Source organism: Drosophila elegans, unplaced genomic scaffold (assembly GCF_018152505.1).
Source record: "Drosophila elegans isolate 14027-0461.03 unplaced genomic scaffold, ASM1815250v1 contig_476, whole genome shotgun sequence".
NCBI lineage: Eukaryota > Metazoa > Arthropoda > Insecta > Diptera > Drosophilidae > Drosophila > Drosophila elegans.
Genome location: NW_024545863.1, coordinates 19,252,222 through 19,279,159, shown reverse-complemented (window position 1 = coordinate 19,279,159; position 26,938 = coordinate 19,252,222). Strand labels below are relative to the sequence as shown.

The 26,938-nt window shown below is 40.5% G+C and overlaps 8 protein-coding genes across 12 annotated transcripts; 3 read left to right on the top strand and 5 right to left on the bottom strand.

Annotated features, from left to right (window-relative positions):
- Positions 1–41: 41 nt before the first annotated feature.
- On the bottom strand, positions 42–832 carry LOC108139175. The gene is made up of 3 exons (XM_017261797.2): positions 723–832; positions 269–669; positions 42–212 (listed from the first exon to the last, which is right to left on the bottom strand). The coding sequence occupies exons 1-3, from the start codon at positions 813–815 to the stop codon at positions 53–55; spliced, it is 654 nt and encodes a 217-aa protein (XP_017117286.1). The 5' UTR covers positions 816–832; the 3' UTR covers positions 42–52.
- A 213-nt stretch (positions 833–1,045) lies between these two features.
- Positions 1,046–2,095, top strand: LOC108139102. The gene is made up of 3 exons (XM_017261714.1): positions 1,046–1,725; positions 1,786–1,896; positions 1,954–2,095. The coding sequence occupies exons 1-3, from the start codon at positions 1,046–1,048 to the stop codon at positions 2,093–2,095; spliced, it is 933 nt and encodes a 310-aa protein (XP_017117203.1).
- Positions 2,096–2,445: 350 nt separating this feature from the next.
- On the top strand, positions 2,446–3,698 carry LOC108139134. Its single transcript, XM_017261747.2, has 3 exons — positions 2,446–3,245; positions 3,303–3,413; positions 3,563–3,698. Exons 1-3 carry the CDS (start codon positions 2,446–2,448, stop codon positions 3,696–3,698), a joined length of 1,047 nt encoding a protein of 348 aa, XP_017117236.1.
- Positions 3,699–3,715: 17 nt separating this feature from the next.
- Positions 3,716–6,861, bottom strand: LOC108139133. Its single transcript, XM_017261746.1, has 4 exons — positions 6,469–6,861; positions 5,135–5,636; positions 4,344–4,658; positions 3,716–3,988 (listed from the first exon to the last, which is right to left on the bottom strand). The coding sequence occupies exons 1-4, from the start codon at positions 6,794–6,796 to the stop codon at positions 3,736–3,738; spliced, it is 1,398 nt and encodes a 465-aa protein (XP_017117235.1). The 5' UTR covers positions 6,797–6,861; the 3' UTR covers positions 3,716–3,735.
- Positions 6,862–7,720: 859 nt separating this feature from the next.
- On the bottom strand, positions 7,721–10,238 carry LOC108139141. Of its 3 annotated transcripts, none has more exons than XM_017261756.1 (4): positions 10,149–10,238; positions 8,623–9,505; positions 8,056–8,244; positions 7,721–7,991 (listed from the first exon to the last, which is right to left on the bottom strand). In XM_017261756.1, exons 2-4 carry the CDS (start codon positions 9,447–9,449, stop codon positions 7,721–7,723), a joined length of 1,287 nt encoding a protein of 428 aa, XP_017117245.1. In that variant the 5' UTR covers positions 9,450–9,505; positions 10,149–10,238. The 3 variants fall into 3 exon arrangements, with proteins under 3 accessions (XP_017117245.1, XP_017117247.1, XP_017117246.1); XM_017261758.1 differs by having other exon boundaries at positions 8,623–9,454; positions 10,149–10,232; XM_017261757.1 differs by lacking the exon at positions 10,149–10,238 and adding an exon at positions 9,931–10,036.
- A 1,306-nt stretch (positions 10,239–11,544) lies between these two features.
- Positions 11,545–12,439, top strand: LOC108139176. Its single transcript, XM_017261798.1, has 4 exons — positions 11,545–11,703; positions 11,757–11,995; positions 12,049–12,159; positions 12,275–12,439. The coding sequence occupies exons 1-4, from the start codon at positions 11,545–11,547 to the stop codon at positions 12,414–12,416; spliced, it is 651 nt and encodes a 216-aa protein (XP_017117287.1). The 3' UTR covers positions 12,417–12,439.
- A 5,178-nt stretch (positions 12,440–17,617) lies between these two features.
- LOC108139139 lies at positions 17,618–20,590 on the bottom strand. Its single transcript, XM_017261754.2, is given in 6 exon segments — positions 17,618–18,593; positions 18,653–18,928; positions 19,284–19,364; positions 19,624–19,740; positions 19,982–20,157; positions 20,217–20,590. Coding segments are annotated over 6 exon segments (1,005 nt in total). The 5' UTR covers positions 20,451–20,590; the 3' UTR covers positions 17,618–18,472.
- A 1,305-nt stretch (positions 20,591–21,895) lies between these two features.
- On the bottom strand, positions 21,896–26,689 carry LOC108139172. 3 transcript variants are annotated; one of them, XM_041709461.1, is made up of 6 exons: positions 26,399–26,689; positions 25,813–26,024; positions 22,798–22,972; positions 22,522–22,733; positions 22,131–22,241; positions 21,896–22,073 (listed from the first exon to the last, which is right to left on the bottom strand). In XM_041709461.1, the coding sequence occupies exons 1-6, from the start codon at positions 26,687–26,689 to the stop codon at positions 21,896–21,898; spliced, it is 1,179 nt and encodes a 392-aa protein (XP_041565395.1). The 3 variants fall into 3 exon arrangements, with proteins under 3 accessions (XP_041565395.1, XP_017117282.1, XP_017117283.1); XM_017261793.1 differs by lacking the exons at positions 22,522–22,733; positions 22,798–22,972; XM_017261794.1 differs by lacking the exons at positions 22,798–22,972; positions 25,813–26,024.
- Positions 26,690–26,938: the final 249 nt, after the last annotated feature.

Genomic DNA, 26,938 nt, shown 5'->3' with positions numbered 1-26,938 from the left:
GCACAGACATTGAAATTTACAAGTAGGCCCAATTCCACAGGTTTTATTAGTTCTAGTGAAATACGACTTGGCTCATGAGTTGTAGGAGATCGTGTTTGCAATGGGAGTACAATTTAAGGCAGTCCCGGCCCAGAAAACCATCTTGCTCGGCCAGTTCGTAGGCCTTCCTGTAAACGTGTTCGTCGTCACGAAAACCTTCGTGTTGAGAGGGGCTGCAAAATGAAGATGAAACTCTGATGAAACTATCAAAATATCCTATTATATTTACCTCAGAACAAAGGTCACAATATCGCTGAGCATATGCTTGTGGTTTTCATCGAAGGGATGTTGTGCCAACTCACAGACACTTCTCAGCAAACAGGTCTCATGGAAGCCGTATCCCGCCAACGTATCCTCAAGGAAGGCATAAAGCTCTGCAGCTGAAAAATCCTTGGGGTGCATACCATTCCCCTTATCATGTCCGTATTTGGTATAAAAGCTCTCATCCGTCAGTTCCAATTGGGGAACTTCGCGTTTCGCCTTATAGTTGGCAAATCCCGGCCAGATGGGTATGCTATAGAACTCAGTGAGATTGTAGGGATAGTTGTAGGAGATGGCAAAGCACCAATCGACCAGGATACGACGCTCAGGAAATAGTTCAGCAATGGGTGTGGACACCGAAAGGGTTAACTAAAGGGGATAAATTTAGTATTCAAAGCCAATGATTATTTTACCTAACTTACACCCAAATTGGAAGAAGCTGGCCAAAGCAGGGATGCGGATTTATTAGCTAGGATGAGAATAAGAATACCCGTTGTTAGCCAACTCAATTTCATTTTGAGAACTTTTCACATTGAGGTAAAAAACGCAACTGATCGATCTACAAACAGACAACTCCCAAAATTACTGGACAAATTGGGTCGGTGGGTTAATGGGCACACGGGTATCGTAAATATATCAAGACATCAATCAGTTGTGGGTAAATATTTAAGCAATTGGTTGACGCTGCCAGAATGGCTGGCCCCTCTGAACAGCTTGGATAATTTCCACTTTTCAGTTTGTTAAGATGCTACGAGGTAAGCTCTTTATCTGGCTGGTGCTGTTTACCGCATTTTGGCCAAGTTTGGGAGAATATCTTGGGAAACCAAAGAAATCTCAACTTAGAACTGCAGTGTCTAGAGTTTTTAGCCGGAGACGAAGAGCCGTCTTGTTTCCACCAGGATCGTTTGTCAAGTTCACTTGCTCCTTTGCTACCGGCTTGCTGGCGACTTATCCGAAAGGTATAAACTTTGTTTTGGAGGAAGCTGTATATTTTGATTTGCCTGGAGCCGTTGAGGATATCTACCCCAAGAGATTCTTGCCCAAGTCCGCTACAAAGAAACCCGAGAAACTGCCCGATACTATTGTTTATATACCCGGCACCGATTGGCGTTTCAAGGCTCAAACTTTACCCAAACCCAAATGGAGGCAAAGACAACCACCTGCAAAGACAAATCGCATCGATGACAATAGCTATGCCAATCCATTTAAGTGGCATCAATGGAATCAGGATCAAAAATGGCAGAATTACAAGTGGAAAGGTGCAGATGATAACAGGGCAAAGTGGACGAAATGGACCACACCTGCACCGAAGTGGGAGGCCAAATGGAATCAGCCAAAGTACAGTGGAGCTTGGGAGTCCCACCATTACCATGGTCATCGTGATAGAAGGTCTTTGTTTGATCGCTTTCACAAACTTAGTTCTCTGTGGGTAACTATTGAATTTGCTATTGATAAATTTATCTCATGACTTTTCACTTCGTATAGGATTGGCATAGATGTAAAGTCTTGCATTTTACGCACCATCTGCGATAGCAAAAGATTGCTCCTTCCACCTGGCTATTCCATGCTGCAAGACATGCTGCGTGTAGTCTTCACGTGAGTTTTAAGAAGCTTAAAAAAACAGATTTATTACGAAATAAACATACTTCTTAGTATGCCTCGACTGGATGGCTTGGAAGATGAATACAGTCGGATCATGGACAAAGATGCCGATGATTGTGCAGCCGAGCTAAAGACAAAGTGCAATATGAATTTGTTGATTTGGTTACTGAGCGGCAGAGTTGATAAAATATAGTTTTCAATAAATTAAAATTGTTTTTTGAGAAGTCGTGGCTAAGGAAATATAAACATATTTCAAGTATTTTAAGTAAAGTCCAGCTTTACTTAAGGTTATATTGTAAAGATAATTGTAAATATAATGCCTGTTTGTGATTCTTGCTTTATTCTTGCTTTATATAAGTACACAACTGTAAAATACAGTCACGAATTCTAGCCAAGAAAATAAGTTTATCAATTGTTGTCAGTGCAATTATCACCCTTAGCCAACTCAACATCAATGGCAAACAATTCAATTGAACAATAAATTGAAGTCCAACCGGTACTAGCTGGCATCAATTTAGATATCTCAATCAGTACTCCTCAGCAATGCGTGTCTATCTGTTGATCCTCCTTAGCTTCGGATTTATACACTTGATTTTAGCTAAAGTGGATTCAAATCACACAGAGCTAAATCATGTATTGGACCGGGTTTTTTCGCGTCGAAAGCGCTTTGTATTATTTCCACCTGGCTCAAATTTGAAGTTTACCGGCCAGCTGAGCAAAGGCCTAATTTCGGCTTATCCCAAGGGAATTTCCATGAACATCGAGCAGGCCTGCTATTATCCTGTGCCCACGAAACGCGAGGATGTCTACCCAAAACGATATCGTCAGAGAACTACCACCACGGAGAAACCAAAGACTACCACGGAACCCACATACGTTTGGATACCGGGAACGAACTGGAGGTTTAAGGCCACGCCACTAAAGAAACCCAAGCCTAAGTACCCAAATCAACGCATTGATGTGAGACCCCCAAAGCCATCATATGTAAATCCTGCCAAGTGGGCACAGTGGTCGAAATACGGAAATCGATACGAAAACTGGCCGCCAGCGAATCACAACTACGAAAAGTACAGCCAACCTGAAAGATGGAGCAAGTGGACCACGCAGTCGCCCAAGTGGTCAAAACGTTGGTACAGATCGGCGGATGGGGAGTACTATGATCCCGAGGTGGAACCGTACGAGGATGTGAGATCGCAGCCATTGGACGACCCTTACGATCCCGACATGGCACCCCACGAAACAGCTCACTATCCAGATCTGGCGCATATCAAGGACTGGCGCCATTACAATGGACATCGGGATCGAAGGCAGTTGTTCGAGCACTTCGATGGGTTCAGTAAGCTGTAAGGATGAGTCTAATATTGGGTTCTTGGTTTTAATACTACCCTTTTTTTTTGCAGACTGGGAATCGATGCTAAAGCTTGTGTTCTGAGAGCTATTTGTGATAGTAAGCGCCTACTTTTGCCTCGTGGATATTCGATGATTCAGGATATTGTGCGACTGATCTTCACGTAAGTATTATAATTATTTGTAATCAAAATTATAGTATTAAATTAGTGAAATTATGTAAACATGTATCATACATGTTCCAATTAAGTTTGAACATTTATTTGAGAACCTTACACATTTAAATCAAACATTTCACCCTAAATCCTGTTAGTTTACCCACCGCATCCGGCGTGGAGGATGAATATTCCCGGATCATGCACATGGATGCGGACGATTGCGACCGTCAGTTTCGGGACTCGTGTAAACTAAATATTTTGGCCTGGCTAATGGGCGGCAAGTGGGACTGAATAAAACAAACTTCGAACAGACTTGGGGAATGGGTGTTTATTGAATGAACTGGGCCTGCCACATGGACTGCTTGCACTCTGGGTAGAGGGTGGCGCAGTCCTGCTGGGCGGCGTGCGCCTTGTCGTAGTGGGTGTCGCGATAGGCAACCGGTTCGTTGTCCATGGCTTCCGGAAGGGTGAACACCGCACGCATCAATTCGCCCACGAAGGTGCCGGGCTCCTCCTCTTGCGATTTCTGACCCGTTTCGCAGAGGGTACGCAGAACGCAGTGGTGGCCATGGTGACCTCGTCTGTGGAAACAGTAAATCGATTGATGCGCTAATTAGAGAGCTAAGTGCAACTATAATAGAAATCACTAATGAGATAATCTTCAATTGTTACTCGGAGGATTGACTTAATAACACAAAGGAGTTTGAAATTTCAGGGAATTATTTTGTCACTTTGGCTTAGAAAAATGAAGGACCAGTAAATAAAGTGTATATTAATAATTATCAATTTTTTAAAAATATTTAAGAGCTGTTTATACATATCTCAGCAAACTAATTAAATTAACGAAAAAAGTTCGTTATAGGTGAACAGGGAATTCCCTCTTCAATACCGAAGGGAATCCAATTAGCCTAAGGACAACTGCCTCCCTCTACTTACTTGTCCAGATACTTTTCGACTCGTTCGTACAAGGACTGACGGCTTCTGCGGTGGTGTCTGATCTGGAGCTGCTCCAGGCGACTGATTTTGTCCTCGTGCTCGGTGGCCACTCCACTGCGCCGCTGACGTTTAAGCGGATTGGTTGCATCCGGAATGCTGCGCTTACCAAACACCGGATATATGTGATGGTGACGGGGAGCTGGCTTCCGAGTGGGTCGACTAGTGGTGGTTGTGGTGGTGCTGCTGTCCTGTCTTCGCTGCGCCACCGGTGGTGCCGCCTGCTGGCTCTTGTACCCGTAGTAGCGATCCTTCATTCTGTATATGATGTTGAGAATAATAACATAAATAATTAATTATTAAATATGTGGTTCAAATGTCTACACAATTTAACAAATTTAAAGATCTGGGGTAACAAAATCAGTTCCATTAGAAATATATTTCATAAAAATGTTTTTGTGCATTTATTTTGCAGTATTTACCAACTTGATTTTAATATCTGAAAATTAAGCGAAATTATTATCCTTATTAAACTTAAATATAATTATTTAAAAAAGAATAGGATTCTCTTCTAAATGTAATATTTTTCAGATTTATTACAATATTTTAATATCCAATTATGAAATGTAATATGCATAGTACATATATAATATTAATTATATAAGTTTAAATGAGTTAATTTAATATAATTTAAAATTGAAAAAGATTTTCCTAACTAAATAACTCAAACAATTCCTCTACTTGCTTGCCCAGATACTTGTTGGCTTCCAAAGATATTTTAAGGATACTCTTACCTTGAGTTGAGGGCCCAGTAGGGATAGCGTGAGTTCTGGGCGGGAGTGTAGGGCTTGGCCCACTTGGAAAACGGATTGCTGGAAGAGACCCCCGGGCGGCTGTAGTAGTAGTGGTTGTCCTTGCGCCTGCCCCCCTTCGGACGGGAGTAATATCTGTCCGCATATTGATGAGACGGATGCATCGGTGTCCGGAAGACGGGCGACGAGCTGTAGTAGGAGTTGCTGCCACCCTGGTAGCCCTGGTAGCTCGACAAGTTAATGTAGTTGGGCTTGTAGTCCGGAGGCTTGCTCGTCGTCGTCGTCGCAGAGGCGTCATCCACATAGGTTATGTTCGACACGGTGTCGTTGCGACTGATATCTAAGGTTCCGTCCTCCAACTTGGTCAGCAGATCGTCCAGCTCCTCGCTGGGCGGCTTACTCGGCAGCTCCCAGGCCAAAGCCACCGTGATGCCCAGAATCAAGTAGTTCGTGTGGTCCACCACTCCCACAATTTCATCGTACACTGAACGGATGGAGATAAGGTAATTGAGGCATGTGATTTGCATGGATAAGGTCAGTGGCGTGGTGTCGAGGTATTTTAAAGGGATATGTTTGCAAAATTGTCTTTTTTAACCTAAAAGATTTCGTTCATGAAGGACTTTTTATATAATGTATGAAGTGAATGGATATTTGCTTGCCTTTAATATGATAACCAATTAATTATATCATTTAATTTTATGATCTTATTTAGTTTTTAAATTTAATAAGAAATTAAAAATTAATTAAAACAAAACTCACAATATTAAAACAAATTGTAAGCGCAGATTTTTAGAGGCTTAAACCACAAGACTTTAAAGGTATACCGCCTGAAAATCGGATGCCGTAATGAAAAGTTATGGACTTAGAGTTGCAGGGTTTCGGTCATTTTTCTGCAAACTCGATTTTTTTGGAAATTAAGAATAAAAAGAATAAGAATTGCAAAAAATCGACCAGAAATTACAAACATAGTTTTAAACGCAGTTTTTTAGAGAACTAAGCCTCGAGGCACTTAAGTTATACCACTTTGTTTTATTTATATACAGAAGAGTCTAATACTGTAGTCTATTGCGTTATTTTTAACCACTTAAGTTGTATTTTGGTACTTTCGTGGTATTAATTAAGAACTCATCTTATTGACGAATTTTTCATACCCTATAGTTTAAAATTCATGTAACAATAGATTAGTTTTTATGAAAATTTTTTGTTGGGTGTATACTACCATAAAATTAAATTTTTTGTTTGCGCCAAGATATTTAAATAAAGCCCCCTTGAAATAGATTTCCATTTTGCCGCTGTGTTGCGACTAAGAGACTTACCCATCTGAAAGGAGCTGCCCTCCGGAAATACCAAATAGCGTCGTTTCCGGGACAACAGTGCCTGCGATTGCGAATGCGAGTGTCTGTCCTGGACGGATGAGGACTCTGACTCATTCAGCCGCATTTCGATGAGCTGCTCCAGGCTGCTGTCCACATTTTTTATGTTCAGTGATGGGTTGCCCGGTGGCAGCTGGATGGATTCCCCGTCCTTCAGTGCGTCGGCCAAGTTGGACAAGTTGGCCAGGAGAAGAAGCGCCAATGCAGCCAGCCAGCAATTACCTACTGGGGAATTTCCCTCCTCAGCGGTCCTCTTTTTCCGACACGACATTCTCCCAACTTGCGGTCGAAGCGTTGTCCATACGGCAACTGTCAGCCAAGTATCGCGATGCTGGCCCAAACAGAAACAGAAGCGTTCTGCAACTTGGCCGTTAATTGTAAGCTGTGCCCTCCGCTTTCCCTTCGGCTGACAGCCAGAAAGTTTCCAGTTTGAGTTTGAGCTCCGTTCGTTAAATTTCTTTGCTCTCCTTTTGTCTTTCATTAGTTTTCACACTTTTCGTCTTCTGTGTTTTGGCAAGTAGTTTGTCTTGCAGCATAGCTTCTTTTGCCTTTGCCTTTGCCTTTGGTCTGTGAGCTCATTGGTCTATTTAAAGGTTCAAATTACTTTTTCACGCTACCAACTTGTTCTCCCTTCTTTTGGTTTATTCGTTCTATTTGAAAAGTAGCACACTTCTATCTTCATCCGATAGTGCTGGGGAGTTGAAGTTGAAGTAATGTGATCACTAGTCTCTGTTTTTCCGGGGATAATCTTGAACTCTCGCGTACAACTCGACGAATGCTTTTAGCTGCAACTAAAGAAACTTCCAAATGTCTTTCGTACACTTTTTTTGTAGCATATCTGTTAGGTCAATTGTCAATGTCTTTTGATTGCTTATATTTTCTAATATAAGATCTTCTATACCTTGGCAAAACGTCGCCGTCGACGTGCAATCGAAACATCTGTTTTTATTTTAATGTAAATAAAAAATTATAATTTGTTTGTAATTTAAAAGAAATGCTCAATATTCTTAGAATTTATGCATTGCTTTGATAGTTAAATTTCTATCTTAAGCAAATCAAAAATTCCTTATTTACCAATTATGCTTATTGCTTATTAAATACCAATTTATGAATTTCAGTATTATATACAAAAAACCTTAGAATTATAATAAAAACCAAAAGACGGTAATTTCAAGATTTTTATTGCCATTGATGTTTAATCCAACCAAAATGTGAGATTGCAATCACCGTAGAGTTGCCGACAGTTGCCCTGTTGCCGATGGGCCGCCAGATAATGAGGGGAAATCATTAACTCCAATTCCAAAGGGTCATCCACGTCATCGCTGCTGGGCAGTTGGAAGATGGCCGAGAGCAGTTCCATTATGAAGCTTTGTGGTCTGCCCATATCTGTGCCTCGAATCCGTTGATGCCTTTGGGCCGATTCGCAGAGAGCTCGGAGCACACAGGAGGTGCCATTTAGTCGTCGCCTGGAGGTTCAAGATTTACTATGCCACTGAGGAGCACGATTTATGTTCGAGAACAAGAACTTACGACTTGTAAAGACGTTCGATTTTTCCAAAGAGCAGCTGCCGTGAGCTGAGATGCTGCTGCAGGTGAAGCCGCTCGAAATGGGGATCCTGCTCAAGACTTCGTCGCCTCCTGCGCTTCGCAAAAACAGGATATATATGATGTTTGGGTGGTGACTTCAGCACTTGACGCGGTCTCTGGGTGTAGCTATAGCTGTCGAATAGTTTAATATTGAACTTAGCTATAACTTATGTAAATATACGTTAAAATAGTTTTCAACTTTAAAATTTATTAGGCTGTAATGTTTATAATGTATGCTTAAAATGTATTCCTGTTGTCTTAAAAATGAGTCTTTATGTTTGTTTTAAGAATCAATAAACAAAGAATATTGTTCAAGCTATTTTCATATTTTGGCATTCATTCGACATTTTGAAATGCATTAATATATATTTAACAGGAAAGTCTATTTTATTACTTTGATATTTTTCTTTAAAATTTAAAATTGTTTCAATTCTTTGTGTAATAATTTAAAAAATACTTAAATAAGGAAAAAATGCTTAAATTTATCTGAAATATCTTAAATGCACTTACTCCCATTTTGAAGGGCCCCACATGCGTTGCTTTTGGCGCCAGTTTTGTTGCACACGCTGTCCGTTTCGCGTCCACCAGTTGTCCGTTCCCACTCCCGCTCCCGCCCCCTTTGCCTGCCACTTTGCGAGCGACTGCCGCGCATCCCAATTAGCAGTCATCGGCGCCTGCCACTGCTGTCCATTTACATTTGCATCCGCATTCGCATTTGCATTTACCGTTCCATATGGGTAAGCGGCCTGGTTGCGCTGGATATTCGTGTAGTACGAGTGGGAGTCGTGCTCATTGGTTGCATATGCCGGTGGATTCGCTGACGGTGCGTGCACCGCCTGCCAATTAGCAGTGGCTCGATGGTCCGTTTCCTTGGGGGGCAGGGAGGGGGCCGACTGGGGATTCGGTTCCGGATTGGGGGCGCTGCCATTCCGCCGGACAGTACCGATGGTGCCGTCGTTGATGCGGGTGAGCACGTTTTCAATCAGCTCGCTGGGCGGCTTACTGGGCAGCTCCCAGGCCACGGAGCAGGTGATGCCCAGGATGGCGTAGTTGGTGTAGTCTATGATGGGTATGATGATGTCGAACACCAGCTGGAAGGAGGAGCCCTCCGGGAAGAGCAGGTAGCGCTTCTGGCGGTGCAGTCGCAGCATCGCATCCCTTCCAGCTTCAAGGGGCGGAGGAGGAGGAGCGGGAGCAGCACTGACCAGTGGGTCGGAGCCATTGGGGTGACCATTACCATTTGACGGAGTGTTATTTTCGATCAGCCAAAGAGGCAGCAGCAAAAGAAGTAGAGTGCCAGCTCCAGCACATCCAATTACTTTGATTGTTCTTCCCATTTTTCCTTAATGGAAACCAGCAAAAGTCACTTGGTCAACACTTGTCAGCCTAAGTCCTATTTTAGGTATTTAAAATATAACGTTTGAGGGCCAGCATAGATTATATAGACTATAGGCTATTATATAAAATATATTCTAAATTTTTGCTTTAAAAATTTGAATAAAAATATTGGTATATCCAAAATTACATTATTACATGTGATACTATGTTATAATGTTGTAGGCTTGTTACATTTTTACATAAATAACTAATAATGAGAGTTGAATTGGCTATTAATAAAAAGTTCTGTGTTTTCGCATATAGTGTTATTAAATTAAAGCGATTTTTTTAAACTATTTTCCGAGGGTATCATTCACTTTTGGAATTAATCACCAAATGCATTTTATTTTTTTCTGTGACTCTGCGCGGAAGTACACCTTTTTGTTCTTTAGTGTAATTGATCAATCGAACATTCCGATTGCTCCGTACCCGGGCACTCACATCGAAAAAAACAGTGATGAAATTTGCATAATTTCACTTTAGCTGTGACGCTTCCATTTGCCGGCACTGCCAATCATGCGTTAAATTAATGCAATTTTCGACAACATTCGAAGCGCGAGAGATGGGCCCAATCGGACTATACAATTAAAACACTGGCACTGTGGGAATGCCAATACTCCGGACGGAATTGAACGCGAATTTATGAAGCAGATAATTACCATTAGGGGCGAATTGGGTTCTCGATTGGTACCGATTTGGCCGGATCTCTACTTTTTATTTTACGATATGTTGCTGCCATTAGCCATTAGCTGTCCAAACCGAACTGATGCCGGGCATTCCGGCCATCGATTTCGGCCCAGTTCGGTCCGGCAAGTTTAATTGTACAATTAGCACCCAATTGAGTGTCGTTAACTCGATTCGTTGTCATTTGAAGTGCTCGTTTAAAGGTGCTAAATAGTTCGATGCCTTGCATCGAGCTATTTGTATGCCATAACCAAATTGCCTGCATTTAAATGGCTAATTCGTCACTTTTTACCTACCCATCCTTTTAATATCCCAGGCATTGTCAAAGTGCCCAACAACAGATTGTTTAATTACTCTATTTGGGTAGTGATTGGTGGCAGATTCGTGTCGGCACTGCCGAAAGGTTGCCTGTTAGCAACCGCAATAAATAATCTTTAACACGATAAATCAGGGAAAAATCAGAAGCTCATTTAGGAGTGGTTAATATTTAAAATGTTTAATCACTACGGCTTTCAGATGGATTAAGCGAATTTCGTATTTTTGCGATTGATTGAGTGCTTTTTAATTTTAAAATTAACTGTTGCTGATTTTTTTAAAATTTAATTTAAGCTTTTTTAAAGCAATTAAAATGTTAAGTATATGTGTTTATTTTTTTTATTTTATTAGTTTATCTACATATTTAAGCTCGATATTCTTAGTAAATTTAATATTTTAGTCGGATGGCTTTAAATCCCTTTGTTTTGATGGCGAGAACTTCAATTGGTGACACCAATCAATTTGCTGCTGGTGGACAGAACAAAGGTGCCGCCAGAAACGCCATTGGAAAAATGGATCTGATGCTGGGAGTGACAAGCAAAAGGGAGTCAAAAAGCTGTTGGGCTTCCATCAAAACCAGTTGGCAACAGAGGATTCACAATGCTGGTGATAAGGTTGTATATCCGATGCTAAGTCTCCGCCAACGGCGATTGAATTCTGGCCACGGCATCCCTTGGTGGCACGAGTTGAGGAGGCCTTTGTGTTCGGAGCCATGTGAGTGTTACTGAGAATTTGAAATGTGGTTTTGTGGTTTTGTTGCACTGCATAAAAAGGGAAATGTGTATATATAACATAAATATTAGGTATTTGTTAAAATGATTGTGGTTTGCTCATTAGTTTATTGTGTCAAGAATATTTAAGACTCATTTAAATTTAATTTAATTTAGATTTGATTTAAATGCATGTCAGTATTTGTTGCAAGCATTTTTCCTCAGTGTAATGTGGTAGTTTTCTGTTAACTTTGGTTAACTGGTTGACTGTCAATTTCTTGGGCAAACTACGAACTGAATTTCCCATTGCTGCCGCAAGTTGCACCGGCTGCAAATTTAGTTGACCATGCTCTCCAGCGGCAAACAGTTGCACCTGAATCCTTGCGCAGTCCTGCTCCTATTCGTCCTTGTTGGGAGTGTTGCTGGAGATGGAAATGATACCTCCGGCTTGAGCCTGAGTCGTTCGAAGCGTTTTGCCATTTTCAACGGTCAGGGCACAAACAAGGTTGGATCATCGATCCAACTTTGGCATTCCGACTCCTAATTGTTCTCCCCCAGATTGTCATCGGGTTAGCGTTTCCCGTCAAACAGGAGGATACTGTGAGGTCGGTTGTGGGATTTATCAACTACCAAGCGCAATACGTGCCATCGCCTATCCCAATTTACTGGTGGAGTTTCTGGAACACCTCGACATTTGTGACCACGGCCAGGGAATGGAGGCAAAACATTCAGAGCAGGGTTTTCCAGGACAAGACACGAATTTGGTTGTATGATGTCGTGGAAACGGGCTTGGAGCGGTCAGTATCTGGCATATTTGTCAACGGCTTTTCGTTAGGTATTCTCATTTCAGGCTAGGAGATCGGAATGCCGGTGCCTGTCTGCTCAGAAGTATCTGTGAGATATCCCAACGCCCCTTAATGCACAGCAACATTTTCAGTGAGCTACTCAATGCGGTACTGGTGTAAGTATGAAATTATATTGTATCCTGAACGCTTTATTTCCATAGCCATACTTTTGGTACTTAATATTTCTTCGATATATATATTTTTAAAATGAATATGTATATTTTTTAACAGTCCATCATTAGACAACGTGCCTGAGAAGTATTTACATGCCAGGGATGCGGGAAAAGCCGGTGCCAATTGTTGGAAAACCTACAGTGACTGCAGCAAGAAGTTTTGGAAGCGACTTATTCAAATGGCAAAGATATCTATCTAAATAAATAAAAAAAATTACCCACATGTATAGAATATATATACAAGTAACAACTAAGCTAAAGGATATTTAGAATTCTTAGCCAGTTACAATGGTTTGAGAACAAACCGATTGTATTTAAATTTATACAAACAGTCGGGTGCGCTTTATTTAATCGCTTAAGCCCTTTACTCCAACAATCGTAAAGCAACATAAATTTAAATTAGTTTTTGGAAATTTTCCGTGTGCTTTCTTCCTTTTCGATTCCTGCTGCTGGTATTTTTATATCTTCGTTTTTTTTTGTAGCGGGTGCTCGTGTGAGATTTTTACTAATTTCCACCCAAGTTGAACTGTAAACAATGTCAGCAGAGAATCCAAATGAAAACAAATGCAGCTAGCAAAACAGCAAAGGGGCAAGGTACAGGGGGCCCTAGTACTAACGAACAGCAGTCGTCGTGGTAGTCGTCGCAGCAGTGGCAAAAATTTTGTAGCATGCAAAACATTTGTCAAATGTAAATTAGCAAAAGAAGTGCGGGGGAAAGGTTTTAGCATTGCCTCTCCTGCTGCTCCTGCGGTTTTTTCTTTTACCAGTAGCGTAGACTGAGGGGCAAAGGGAGCGGGGTAGCAGGATGTGGGTTGCAATGGGGGCGGCATTGAACGGGTGTTTGCCTGGTACAAATCGCATAAAATCACACTTAATGCCCGCAGGCAACATGCAGCATGTAAAAAGAGCAGCGAGGCGTGAATGTCGCTGGCACACAAACTTCTGCATGTGTACAGGACATACACTTATGCGGCCATGCATGGCAAAAAAATGAATAATATTATTAAATTAAAATAAATAATTTAACTATAGAAGAAGGCGAAGAAAACGTATAACCTCTTTACATTTATTGAACATTAATTTATCTAACCCTTATCTTAAATACTCTATAAATTTTATTTTATCGTAAATTGAAGTTTCATAAACTTTAAATAATTCTTAGTTGGTAAGTAAGAACTTGTAGTTCACTTTTGCACTTCAAATACGCTTAAATTTACGGTTTTATCGATCAATAAGAAGCTTCTTAATCTCTGGATTAATTACCCAAAGTGCCAAATTTTTTTTTTCCCAGTGTCTCGACGCACATTCACTTACACGAACGGTGGCGCAATGTTGCAGCTGAACGCAAATGCGGAAGCATTAACATGGTCATACCCGTCCCCCGATTCAGCCTTCTGTTTGTGTCTATTGTTCGCAATTATCATGGAATGCAAAAGGCAATGCTTAATTTTTGTTATCCGAAACTTTTACTTTGCACCGACACACCCACACTCAAAACCGCCGAAAAATAATGATAATGAAAAATATGCAAAAGTACGAGTCAAACTTTAATAAGCGCCGTTTCTGCTCTCCGTGTCGTCCCCGTTTGGCTACTCGTCCACACGGCGTATGAGCAATTTGCATTTGTTTGCGCCACGTCCTTTCGGTTCCTTCTGGTCCCCAAACAAAGTTCTAGGCGATGCTCTCAAGTGAATTTTATCGCACCCAGATACCAAACAAAACAAGTTTGCATTTGTATGCGAGATGGAGCCTCAAGCAAATTCAACTTATAATTAAATTTTAGAAATGCAAAAGGACAGATGACATTTGAAAAAGTTCCTTGAAGTATTTCAAGTCCTTGGTTTTAAGCGGGAATTATAAGGTTTATCTATTGGAAAAAAATATGTTTATTAATGGACCACATTTAAAAAATTAATTTCATAAAATACATGTTGGTCTACAAAAAAGTTCTAAGAGAAATCGTGATCTTCAAGAAAATTCTATTCTGAATCATGAACTGTATCTTAGCAGCTCTCGTTTCAAGTCACTGACTCCGAAATTATTTCACACTTGTGTGTGAAGTCCAATGAACTTCTGGCACCACAATCTTAACGGGAAGCTTACTTCGTCATGGGATTGCTACAATTTCTTAACGAAATGTGGGACAGTTGTCAAAAGTAGTTAGCACCTCGTGTTAATCAAATCAGCAAAATGTGCGCTACACCTTCTTTTTTCAATTTCAATTTTTTGAGCAACCTGTCATTTCGTGTCCCCGCTGGTCTCAGTATTTTAATTATGTCAAATTTACTCAGCTTTACGTTGCTATCTCGCCTGCTATTTCAGTTGCTCTTTTTCTGTAATTTCCGCCGCTGTTTCTGTTGTTATTGTTGGCTGGAAAATGTCAGCAGCCAATTAGGAAGAGTGAGCCAAAGGATGTGCCGCTGCGTCTTCGTCATCGCGAGTCAGTCAATGTCACTCTGCCGCTGTCCGCCGCCATGGTTGCCCCACTCAAAGTCCCAAACTCCCCAGCCAGCAAAGGGATGTGGAGGATTTGGATGCCAATGCCACTCCAGCGCCTGTCCACACCCCTTCCTTCCTCCCCCCCGAAAAGCCTCAGCCTCACTTGGCCTTGTCATCATTTGCATAAGAAATTTATCTCAATGAGTAGCTAATTGGGAAATTGTGACATTCCCGCTCCCACTCCCCGCAGGATCTTCGTCCCAGTTCCCCTAAGTCAACAAAAGGGCTGCGCAAATCCATGGCACGTTAGTTTTATTGCACTAATCCTTGAACTAATTTGGGGAGATGGCAGCGAGAGCAAATCGCTGATGACGAGAGTCTTAGGATTTTAAATTGAAGTCTAGGCATATTGGTTTTTATAATGCCAGCCACACAAATAGTTCTCGGGTAAGCCAAATAAAACAAGCTTTCAAGTGTTTTACCAATATAAGTACAATTTGTAACAAATGCTTATATATATGCATTGACTTTTATTTAAAACAAATACAAACTGATTTAAAGTTTTACACTGATAAAAAATGAAAAAGTAAAAATAAATAATTTTACTATTTAGTTAAAAATTTTTTATTTAATATTGAATTGCATTATATAATATTAAATATTTTTATAAATATGTTTAACTTTAAATTATACATTTTTTTCGATTCAATCAAAGTGTAATATTAATACTTACTATTTTAATTAAATTTCCAAAACCTTAACAAATCATAATAAAATAAGTTACTTTGTTGAAATGCAAGTTTTGCACTAGCGGCACCATTCTCGTGCTCAAAATTGTCTAAAGTGCGGCAATCAGCGTTTGACTAACTAATTGCGTATACGCCATGCTCTCTGCCATATCATAGACGGTTTAATTTAGACACACACCGATGGAGATGGGCACACGCACACAAGCGCAATCCTGGCCACAAACTGAATTGGCTAACTGAGCTCATTAGCAGCCGCTGTCAGGGGCTATATTCCCTATCTGCGATCTCCCCATGCACCGTCACCATTATCAAACCATTGCGAGTGTGCGGCCTATCGCCCCATCCAATTACATATTCGATAATGTGAGGCAAACCAAACGAAATTAATTGCACATTTTAATTGACAACGTATCAAATCAATTTGCATGCCAGTCACTCCCCCTCGGTTCGATTAATGAATGAATGAATGCGGAATACTGATGAATGGAAATGCAGCCCGGATGGGGTTTTGCGCCCGGTCCTGGTTCTATCGCATGCATAATGAGAGAGATGCGCATTTCGGAGGTCCTTGACTGCCAATAAATTACCAGAGGTGTGCGCTAATCTCGTCTATATTGTTTTGCGGGCCAATTACATACATACCATCACTCCAATCGGATGGAGGCCAAATAACTTAACACACCTGTCCAGTCGTATTAATATTAATCCGTATAGCTGGCGGCTGAAATATTTATGTGCGATTAGTAACCAAATATTGGGAAACATTAAAATGCTCTTATTATATCAACAATATATTGACACTTATTCATGGCAACTGGTATGCATCGTAAAAGGATATAAATTCAATGCAAATGTATAAATAATTGGCAGGTTGAGAAAAACCAAAAAAATAAAATAAAAGTACAAGCCCTCTGTTTTTATGCAGAGCAATTAAAATTTTCAACTTTATTTATAACTTTTAAGTGCGCATTGACCTAGGAACATACATATATACCTAAATAAAACTAAATTGTGAACAGCCAAATTACATTACAAATGCAAGAGCAGTTTAAAGAAATATATTTGTCTATTTTTGCTATATTTTTTCAGTTTTTGTTAAAATTACTTTTTGATATCTTAGACTACTACTATGTATAATCATCAGAATCCTAATAAACTCTTTATACAGTTCGTTTAAGTGTTAAATTAGTAAAAGCTTCAGAAACATACTATTTTCATTTGCTCTTCTACCACATTAATTGTCACTTGCCATGAGAGTTCTGCACATTTTCAGAGTATTTTAAAATTAATTGTAATTGCAAAAACACACATCACCCAAACTCAAAAAAAATAAGATGGAAAAGGAGAAAAATGCAAACATCACCAAATGAGAAAATTAAACCGAAACCACCAGCAGCAACAAAATGACATTTCCGTTTGTGTTGTCAGCAAATGTAACAAGTGGAAAATAAAGCCTGCAGTCTAGTATAAGGATCTTAAAACACCCAGTATTTTATATATTTTTTACAATTAAAAACCGTTTTAAAAAGTACATATAATTGTTAATATAATTAAATTTATGTTCTCTTAGGATAATTTCAATAATTTGTTTTCTCTTTATGCTGTACCCCAAAAAAACTTCCTGTTGCTTAAAAATTATGATAATAAAGTTCAAATTATATATTATTATTATCTCTGTGTCTCAAAGATTTAATTGATTTGGCAGAAAAAAATATTCCCTTTCAAGTTGCTTTAAAGGGAAACAGGTGAAGGTAATGGGAGTCGATGGGTGCATGTGAAGTAAGTAAAGGTCAGTTGATGTGGGGCTTGGAAGGGAGTTGACCTCTTATTGCAGCAATTTATCGCATGCCACGATAATTAATACTTGATTAAGGCTGAGACACGAACACCTTGCAGTACGTGCATTTAACAACGTATTCTTTTACTTTTATTTTTTGATATAAGACGCACAAAGTTTTTGTCCAATAATGTGTGTTTTCCAACCCCAATTCTCTATTATTCCCAGACCTGTTCGCTTGTGTTATGTATCCTTGTGGCGGACTACAGACTTGAGAGCTCCCTCAACTGCAATTTAATGCCCTTGTACGCGTGCATGTTATTTATGTTTTTCAACTTAATTAAAGTTAATTTTTAATGCTGCTGCGGTGGGCGACAGGTTTTCCTCGGGGGGCGTGACAAGTGCATCAAAGGCTGCCGCAAACATTTTAACACCACTCGGCATTTTCGTGCTGGTGACATTAAACAGCTGGAACACTTTTGTCCTGCAACGAGGTCAACAATGGCCTCGGAATCCTCGCTATTATTTCGCTTTGCTGGTATCCTTTTTGGTGCTTTTTTACCGGCTGCTCACTTTCAGCTGTTTAATAAAAATGCCAATTAAATGCACGTTGCTGATTGCCACACGCACAATCAGGGGCCGCACGAAAAAAAAATGAAGCACTTGTCCAAAACCTGCAAATGGCACACAAGTTAATTATAAATTACAAATGGCAACAACAGCGAATAAATATCATCAGCAGCCACGAACACTTACTGTGAGCTTTTCACGAAATAATCGGTAGTATCTAGATGGTTGGGACAATTTGACACCCAACTCTTGGATTTTATTTGAGGGCTTTTATCATATTTTTTTTTAATATTAATAATTTAAAGTACTAAAAACTAGATGTGAAATTTAATTAAATCAACGAATACCCTAAATTTACATGCTGAAGTTAGTATTTTACAAAGTTTTTGACAAATAAAATTGTGTTTCTTTTTACACTAACCTTATATGCCGCGTTAATCCAAGAGTATCGCCTTTGCAGAAATTAAGTTTTTAATTTGTAATTAAAACATGCCAAATTGACAATTTTATAAAGTGCGAATGTGCTATACAAAGAAGCCCCAGGAAAAGCTTCAATCATTTTAAAGTGCTTTTGTTACTATCGCTACTATTATTTTAGGCAATCAGAACTGTCGGGCTTGCGTTTATATTTATATTTATGTTTTCATGTGCAATTCAATCTTGATTTTGTTTATTTTACATAGCTTAGAACAACAAATAGTGTTACATAATATGCACAATGTCAAACATCGTCTGTATATGGCGATATACTGTCGAAACTCAAGGGACAATGACTATGCATGATTTGTTCGCAGTTCTCCTCCCGAAGATGGGGCATATGTCGCTTGTCGTGCTCATCCAGGCTGCAATTAAATAATGTGGATGCGCGGGATAACAAATTAATCATTAATCATACACTTACGTAAACACGTATTTCAATAGCTTAAACAGAAAGCCCTGACCATGATCGCCGGCCAGGGCGGTGCAATAGGCTTTCAGAACACATGCCCGCCCATCCAGGCCACTTCGATCAATCAGTTCGTGGAGCAACTCGTAGGTATCCCTGCGAAACGGTCTGTTCTCCCGTTTGACCAACACCGGGGTATTGGCTCGAAAACCATAACCATGGGCCCACACAGTCGGCGATTTGATCACATTGTTCTTGACATTAACGCGGAACTTGAAAGTGGAATATAATCTTCGCTATAAGCAACTATTGGGGTCTGTATTGTTGTTATAAAGTTTTTACCGAAAAATAGGCTTATCAAAAATTTACGTAAGCGTATATATAGGGTTCAATAAACTAGGCTTTGTGTAGGGAACTTAAAGAACTTGAAAGAGTTTCATTTTTTAAATTTGGATTAAGCTGATCCTTTTTAGTAAGGGCTCTTGGGGTGTTTCAATTTTTAAAAGAGTCTTAACCGAACAACCGAACTAATCCAAATTTAAGTAACAAATTTATAAAGTTTTATAAAGAAGGTTTTGTAAAAGAAGAAGTTGCAAATTTGAGAGATTTAATTTTAAAAGATTTTAATTTTCTAATTTCGGTTAGCTATTAATTTTCAATTAAGGCTCTAAAGTTACCCACAAACATTCGAGTGGTTTCTATAATATCCAGATATCGCTTGGCTCGACTGTGGACTGTTGTGGAATTTTGTTCTTGGCCTGCAACCAGGGTGAGAAATGTGAGAAGTAGACTTAACCGAACCGTGACCATTGTAACCGATGTAAGAACTCAACTAACAGAGCCGAACAAAAATCTATAGTGCTGCCATACACTCATTCGGTGAATTAAAAGTGGTTTGCTTTTGTTCTTAGACTTATCAGAACAATGCTAATTAGTGACCAACTTTGTTCCACTTAACCTGTAAATGAACTATGTGCTCGACTCACCTAAATATCAATTTGAGCATTTTGAAGAGCATACCGCTTTTCTGTGTCGGGCTATCCACATCGTTCAGGGCGGTGCAGAAAGATTTCAGCATGCAAGCTCGCCCATCGAAGCCATGTCTATACGGAAAAATATATTTAATAGATTTGAAAGGATTGGATTGTTAATTGCCTAGTTAGAGTTCCGAAATATATGATTTTCAATCAAATAAATCGTTTAAAGTTGTTTTTCAAAGAGAAAAATATCTAAATGTTTTTACCATCTTATTGCACCTAAAACGTGGAATTTTAGAGCTCTGTTTGCTCTGTGTTGTTTTTTATTATTTGAAAATATTTTAATACATGACTTGAGGTAACTTACCCATCCAGAGCGGTTTCCAGCTTGGAGAAGAGGTCCCTCTTAAACAGGCGAAAGAATACCGCATTATCCTTCTTCTGCTCCTCGATGGACGGGAAGGGATAGTTGGTGCGGAAGCCATAGCCGTAGGCGTACAGGGTGTTGATTCTCCACAGATTGTTCTTGCCGTTGGTACGCCACTGCAGGGAGTCGAAGGGCCAGTGATTGGGAGCCAATTAAAAAAGGATTCCATACTCACCGACATACGTGATCCCTTGCTGAATTGGAGATAACGCTTGCCCCGCCTCAGAATCCTTGTGGCATTGGTGGAACTGGACTCGTAGTCAGTCACGGGACTGTCAATATGTTTGGACTTGGTGCTGAGGGGCTCCATATTGTCAATGGAAAGAGTGTCAGCAGGATTGGATGCCTGGACGGGCAGCACCTGCACCAACTGCAGCAACAGCAATGCCTTTGCTGACAGGTGAATCATGATTTTTTTAAAAGTTCAAATGTCCACTAATTAATACTTTCAACGAATATGGATTTTCCCCGAAACTACTTCAGCTCTGAGTGTTTTTCCCGGTTTAATTGCCTCTCATGTTGTTCGAGACCCGCTTGTGTCCAGTTCCAGTTCCCCTTGGCTACTGGTTTAAGCTCGGATATATTTAATCTGGCTGACATAAATACGAGAGCCAAAAAGAAAAGCAAACAAACAAACAAAGAATTTGTTCTTGATGCTTTGTTGTTACTGCTGGCGTTGCTTATTTATTTATTGCTCTTTGTGGTTCGGTGACATATCGTGTTTTGGCCATTGCTATTGCCATTGCCATAGTCAAGCAGCCCGTTCCGTTCCGCTCTGAAATTCTAGTTCTGGACATGACATCTACTTGTTAACACTTTTCTCTCCATCTTTCACTGAGCTGCTGCTGGCACAGAACTCTTGTTGACATCCACAATTTCCCCGTTTACCATTATAAATGGGGCCAGCGGAGCATTCGGATGAGGTGTAAACACCTGAAAATGGGGCAGCAGAAAGGTGGGTGAGCTAAAGGTTCGCAGGAATTAATGCCAGTTAAAAGTTGTTAGGAAATAAATATTTTTTTGGGTAATTATGTTCTGTTATCTAATTTAAAATTCGTCTCTATAAATTTGTATTATATGTTTATATACTTTAAAAAATATACAAATAAAATCATAAAGAACAATAAAATCTATTTTTCCCTTTCTGCAACTGTGGTTATACTTATAGTTTAAGAAGAGCTTATAAAATGTCATTCACATTCATTAAAATAAATATATTCCATTTAACTATCTTACCAACTGTGCCTAAAACTCTTTAAATGTCCAATTAGTACTATTGTTCCATCGCTACTCGCTTGATTATGGCTTTACCAAAATTGATTTATATATTGATAAATTTGTCCATGGTCGATTTGTAAATTTATGAGTGCACATATTTCTGAAATGGTTTCTGCTATTGTTCAATAGTCATAAATATTTCGGCCTGTCACTTAATTTTCACTCAGAGTTCTAGACAATGCTGTGCCATTTTCTGTCTGTATTGAATTTATTTTTCCAGGTACCGACCATCAGAAAAGTCAAGTAAAATTTGGCCAACATATTTATATTCCGCTCAAATTGAAGTCAGTTTACAGTTGGCAGCATGGTAATGATGGGCCAGAAGGTGTCAGGAGACGGACATCCACATCAGTCAGCTGGAGCCGGCTCACAGACACCATCAATTCCTTCCGCCTGCGGAGGATGAGGATGCCAACTTGCAGCTGGGCAGAAGATATATGAAGTGTCATTTTTTACCTGGCTCAACAAGTGCCCTTTTGGCCTTGTTCCCCCACATTTTCCCTGCGAAATGTAGGTGGACCGAGTTGACATTTAAAACTAATTTGATGCGAAACGTTTTTAAGTATCGAGAATTTATTAAGCATAATAATTTTTCGGCGGAGTCGTGTACTTTCCAAAGGCCAGTTCAAGCAGGGAAAAGTGACAATTGTACTGGGTGCAGTCATCGCTGTGGGCATTCCGATACGCCTGGTCGTAGTGGACTATATCCGAGTTCTCGTGCAGTTCCCGTGTGAAAATTCTGTGCTTCGGCAGGCTGCAAAAATGGTTAAAGTAGCTGTTCAATATAGTTACCATTGTTTTTGCAGCTCACCTGAAAATAGTACGAAGCATTTCGCCAACCATGCTCATCTTTGTGCGCTGAAAGTACTGTCGACTCTCGCAGAGGGTTCTCAAGATGCAGTCGCGTCCATTATAACCCATGCTAGGAGAAGTATAAGAAATTATAGACTCCGTTATACATAAATGTTTTAAATACTTAAGTGAGTTAATAAAATAATAACCAACGGAATTAAAATATACAAAAAAGGGTCGGTTTCTGAATGCGAGTGAAAGTTAAAATTAAGTAAATTCAGTTTTACCGACTCACAAATGTTAGAAACAATATTACTTATTATTAAAATTATATATGACATAATGAATCAGTTCAAGCCTTTCTACTGCTTTCATTATGTTAAAGGGCTGTTTTGAAAAACCCTGCGTACTTATCCACAACGTTCTCGATATTCCGATATATGGCGCTCCTGGACCTTCTTCGCAGGACAGCCGGTGCAACGGGATGCGTTGAAAATCCGTGCAAATGCTGAAGGACCCACGAAGTGTTGGGCAGGTCGTAGGCCACTCCCCAATTCAGGCCGAAACTGTTGTAGCCGTAATACGGATTGCCAATGATGCCCACGGTGAAGCAGACGGCAACCTGATAAAGGACATTGTGACAAAGGACTCTCTGGACGGGGAGTGGATGAAGAAGGGAGACATACGGAAAAAGAGGAGCCCTCCGGGAAACTGAGATAACGCTTCGGACGACTGAGCACCCGCTGCCACCGCCGGTGCAACAGCTGCGATGATGCAAGCCGAGATGGGGATTCGGATGGAGTGGACTCGTCTGCACGTTCCATCATAGTCATCAATGTTGTCGGCGACCATAAATCACGGCTGACATTGCCCGGAAAAAACGAGGCAGCGGCGACAGTAAAAGAGGGCGTTGCATTTGTCGTTGCAATTAAATCGTAAATCAAAAACTTTGCAACAATTAAACGATAATTAAACAATACGGAGTGCGCGTAAATCATGGCTGCAAGCAACGTGGCACGTGCCACTCTCGCAGGCGACTGAAAGTTGCAACTGTAACTGTAACTGCAACTGCAACTGCAAACAGCAAACAGCATTGGGAAACTGCAGATGAAAACTCGCTTCGGCCAAGACAATGCAATAAATGGCCAGATGCCGTGGGCCAAAAGAAAAAGTGGCCAAAGTGCAAATGTGTCAATTGTCCGTTAACGTTTAGAATGCTCTTCAGACACTTGCAGCAGTCACGTTTACAATAAACATGGCACCGGCCCAAAAGGTTGTTGGCCAGGGGAATGCAGGGGCAAGGGGCGGCCAGACAGGCGCTGCAACTTAATTGAATTGCCTGTGCCGACACTTGCAACTGCACCCCAACATGCACCTCCATCTCCATCTCGATCTCCCTGCACACTTGCACCTGCACCCGTCGATGCCATGGAAAAGGTCGAACTGCCTCGACAAAGTCAAAGATGCGATGACAGAGATCGATGAGTTGGCACGGCAAAGGCGTCCCATATTTGCCAACTCCGCCGCACAGTGAATATAAATGGCAATATAAGTACACTCTCCAGTAATAGGGTTTCTGTATTTAGTGTTTTGACAATCGTTTAGTTAAAGCCTAATAATTATTTATTCTTTTTCCATAGGAAAATTCAAACAGCTTTAAATATTAGTTTTAGGAAAGATAAAGAATAAAAACGCCTCGTATGTACTTGAAATACTGGTTATAAAACTTTGGCTTTATCACAAATATATTTAAAAGAATTGGAATAAATATTTAATATTTTCAAGCTTTTGTTAAATCATAATTTACAATAGTATGCATTGGTATTCGTATAACATTTGTTTTCTGCTCAAAGGAGTTTCACAGCAGGCAGTATAATTTCCAGGGGATAATGTAGATGTGGACTAACTTTTCAGCCCTACCTCCGCCGCAGCGACGGTGGCGGCTGTCAACTCGAATCCTGTGGCCTGAAAGACAGGCGAGCAAACAAACAAACAACTTCATTAACCCCATAGGGCATACATCGCATTCACAAGGACTCCCACTCGTACGTATACGTATCCGCATACTATAAGTATATCCCGACACATCGGATAGAGGCAATTGAGGCCGGGGAAGGCGCTTAGCTGGCCCATTAGAGGGAGCGGAGTCGCTCGTAAACCAGACGAGCCAATGCCAAAAGTCAGGGCCAAAATTGCCGGGCATCAATTGTGGGACGCTAAGCAAAACAGACAATCGAAAAGCGAAACCAATCGAGGGAAAACAATCATGAAACACAAGACGGGCGCACACACAACACACAGCACAGAACACACCGAATTCCCGACACGTGAAGCTGAGGTCAAAGCCAGGGGAAAATCCAAGGCAGATGCCAAAGGGAAAGCCGGTCGAAGGACAAATATGGTAACTTCTTGACGACCACTTGAAGCTTAGCCGGGCTCTGGAATTGTGGCAGAATTTCGAAAAGAGGCCCAAGTCCTTTGATTACCATGACAACGCCCGTCACTGTATCCCGTATTCTGTATCCCCTATAATGTATCCCTATCCTGATGTGTGTGTGTATGTGTGTGTGCTGCTCGTTGATAAGACATTTTACAGATTGCAGATAGTTTAACGGCACACGCCACATAACTCTCCCCCAATTACGGCCTAATTTGTTATGCATTTTTCGCATTGGCTTCAAGTTAAAGTTGCCGAACCACAGACTCCGACTCAGACTCTTCCTCTACGGATATTAAACTATTTCCGAAGCATACAAAAAGCCAATTTAAATGCTAATATAAAATACCAACATTTTATTATTATGCCATGAGCACGCATCCCCGAGTAGGGCGGCCTCGGGGCGGTGGGCGTGGCAGGGCAGGGGCCGGGCAGGGCAGGGTCGGGACAACGACCACTTCGGGTGCGAAGTTTTCTTGGCCGCACTGTGCGTGATAAGCCAAGTGGCTGCTTGGCTGAATTTGGCAGCGAAAACAGCCCGTTGAACTGGGGAACCTGCCACTTGAACCATGTAAAGTATCTACATATGAGTGGGAGCATACTTCTGTGCTTTGTACAGTGCGAATCAAATATGAAATGGTTAAAACTCATTAATCAGTGTGAGTTTTTCATTTTAAAATATATTGGTTAATTAAAAAGGTAGGGTATTTAAGATCTACGTAGTAATGCGTAACTGATTAAAAAATTTATAAAGATTACGAAATATGAAGTGTATTAGCCTGTTTAAAAAAACAATTATCCTATAAAATTGAACTAATAGTGTAAAAAAATATTAAAAAAAAAACATATATTTTAAAAAAATTTTTCCACAGCACGTTGTTGAACAGAATTTTCAATGAGTTATACACACATAAGTCAATTGACATCTGGTGGTTCACTACTTATTTTAAGCTTTTATTTACTTTGTCAGTTTGATTTGCGGCTATGAAATCAACTTGAGCTCTGTATTCGAATTGGAGCATTGGTTGGCAAAAAGAAGCTTGAAGTAATAGTTTCCACTTACATATCAAAAAACATTAATTTCATGGGATACCAAACATTTTCAAAACTTCTTTGTCAGATGTTGCCACTATGGAACCACAAGACACAAATTCAGCTTAGCCAAAAATTTCAGCTTTTGTGTGAATTTGCACACACCGAAATTGACTGGAGATGGTCAAGTGGCGTTGACCCATGAGATTCCATGAGATTCCGACCCACTCACCTGTCTATCATTGTCTCCAGGCGACCGTAGAGCTCACGTCGATGTCTGCGCTTGATTTGCGCCTTCGCTGACTTCTTTGTGGTCCAGCCGTGGGCATTCTGCAGCACCCAGGTGACATTGGGCAGGTCGTAGGCAACGCCCCAATTGATGCCCAAACTAAGGTACAGTAGGTTGGGGTTGCCGATGACACCGGTGGTCAGACAGACAGCGCCCTAAAACACGGCCAGAAAATACTTGTTAGGAAATTTCAATAAGTTTTAATGCCGATTGGTTTAAAGAACTCTTTTGCAAAAAATGTTTCAAATTGTGTATTCAAAACTGTAATTTTGTAATAAATTCGCGTTTTAAAGAAATTATTTTGTTTATTTTTAAATAAAATGAAGCAAAGAATGTTTAAAATATGGCAAATGATTGTGACTATGACAAAAGCTTTCGTTCAGAAAAGAGTTTAAAAATAAATTTTTTATTTACGTAGAAATATTTAGATATTTAAAGTAGAATAAAATAAAATAGATATTATTTTCTTATTTGGTTCCGTGTAGAGGGACGGCATGTTGTCCCTTTGTTCGTGGGTTCATTGACTCACCGAAGCTGATGAACCCTGGGGAAAGGCCACAAAGCGCTTGCCTCTCGAGAGTTTCCGCTGCGACGATGGGGCCGCATGCGGTGTCAGTGGGTCCCTGTCCCGGTCCCGGTCCAAAACCCGGTCGATGTCCCGTATTCCCTGGGCGACGGGTCCTGGCGGAGTCAGCGTGGCATTGTTGACTTTGCCGGCTTCGTGACTCGTCGCCGGCGGAGCAAATTCATCCGGCGAGTGGCTCTGGCTCTGGCCCAAGAGCCATGCCGTGAGCAATAACGTCAGCCAAGTTGCAGACATCTTTCCAACTGATTCAAAGTTCGGGCCCTTGATTTCTACCATATTTCGTTCATCATTTTGTCTTAGCGGTTTATCAAAATGCCAACTTGTTAATTGAATTAGAGCCCGGCCAAGTGACCCCTTTCGGACTAATGTGTTGGCCAAATAGCTGCTTGCAATGCGGTCAAGATTCGCTCCGGACCAAATTGAAGAGGCACGCGAACGGAATTGAAACTTGGCCATTCTGGAGTTTACTGTCGAATCGGGTGC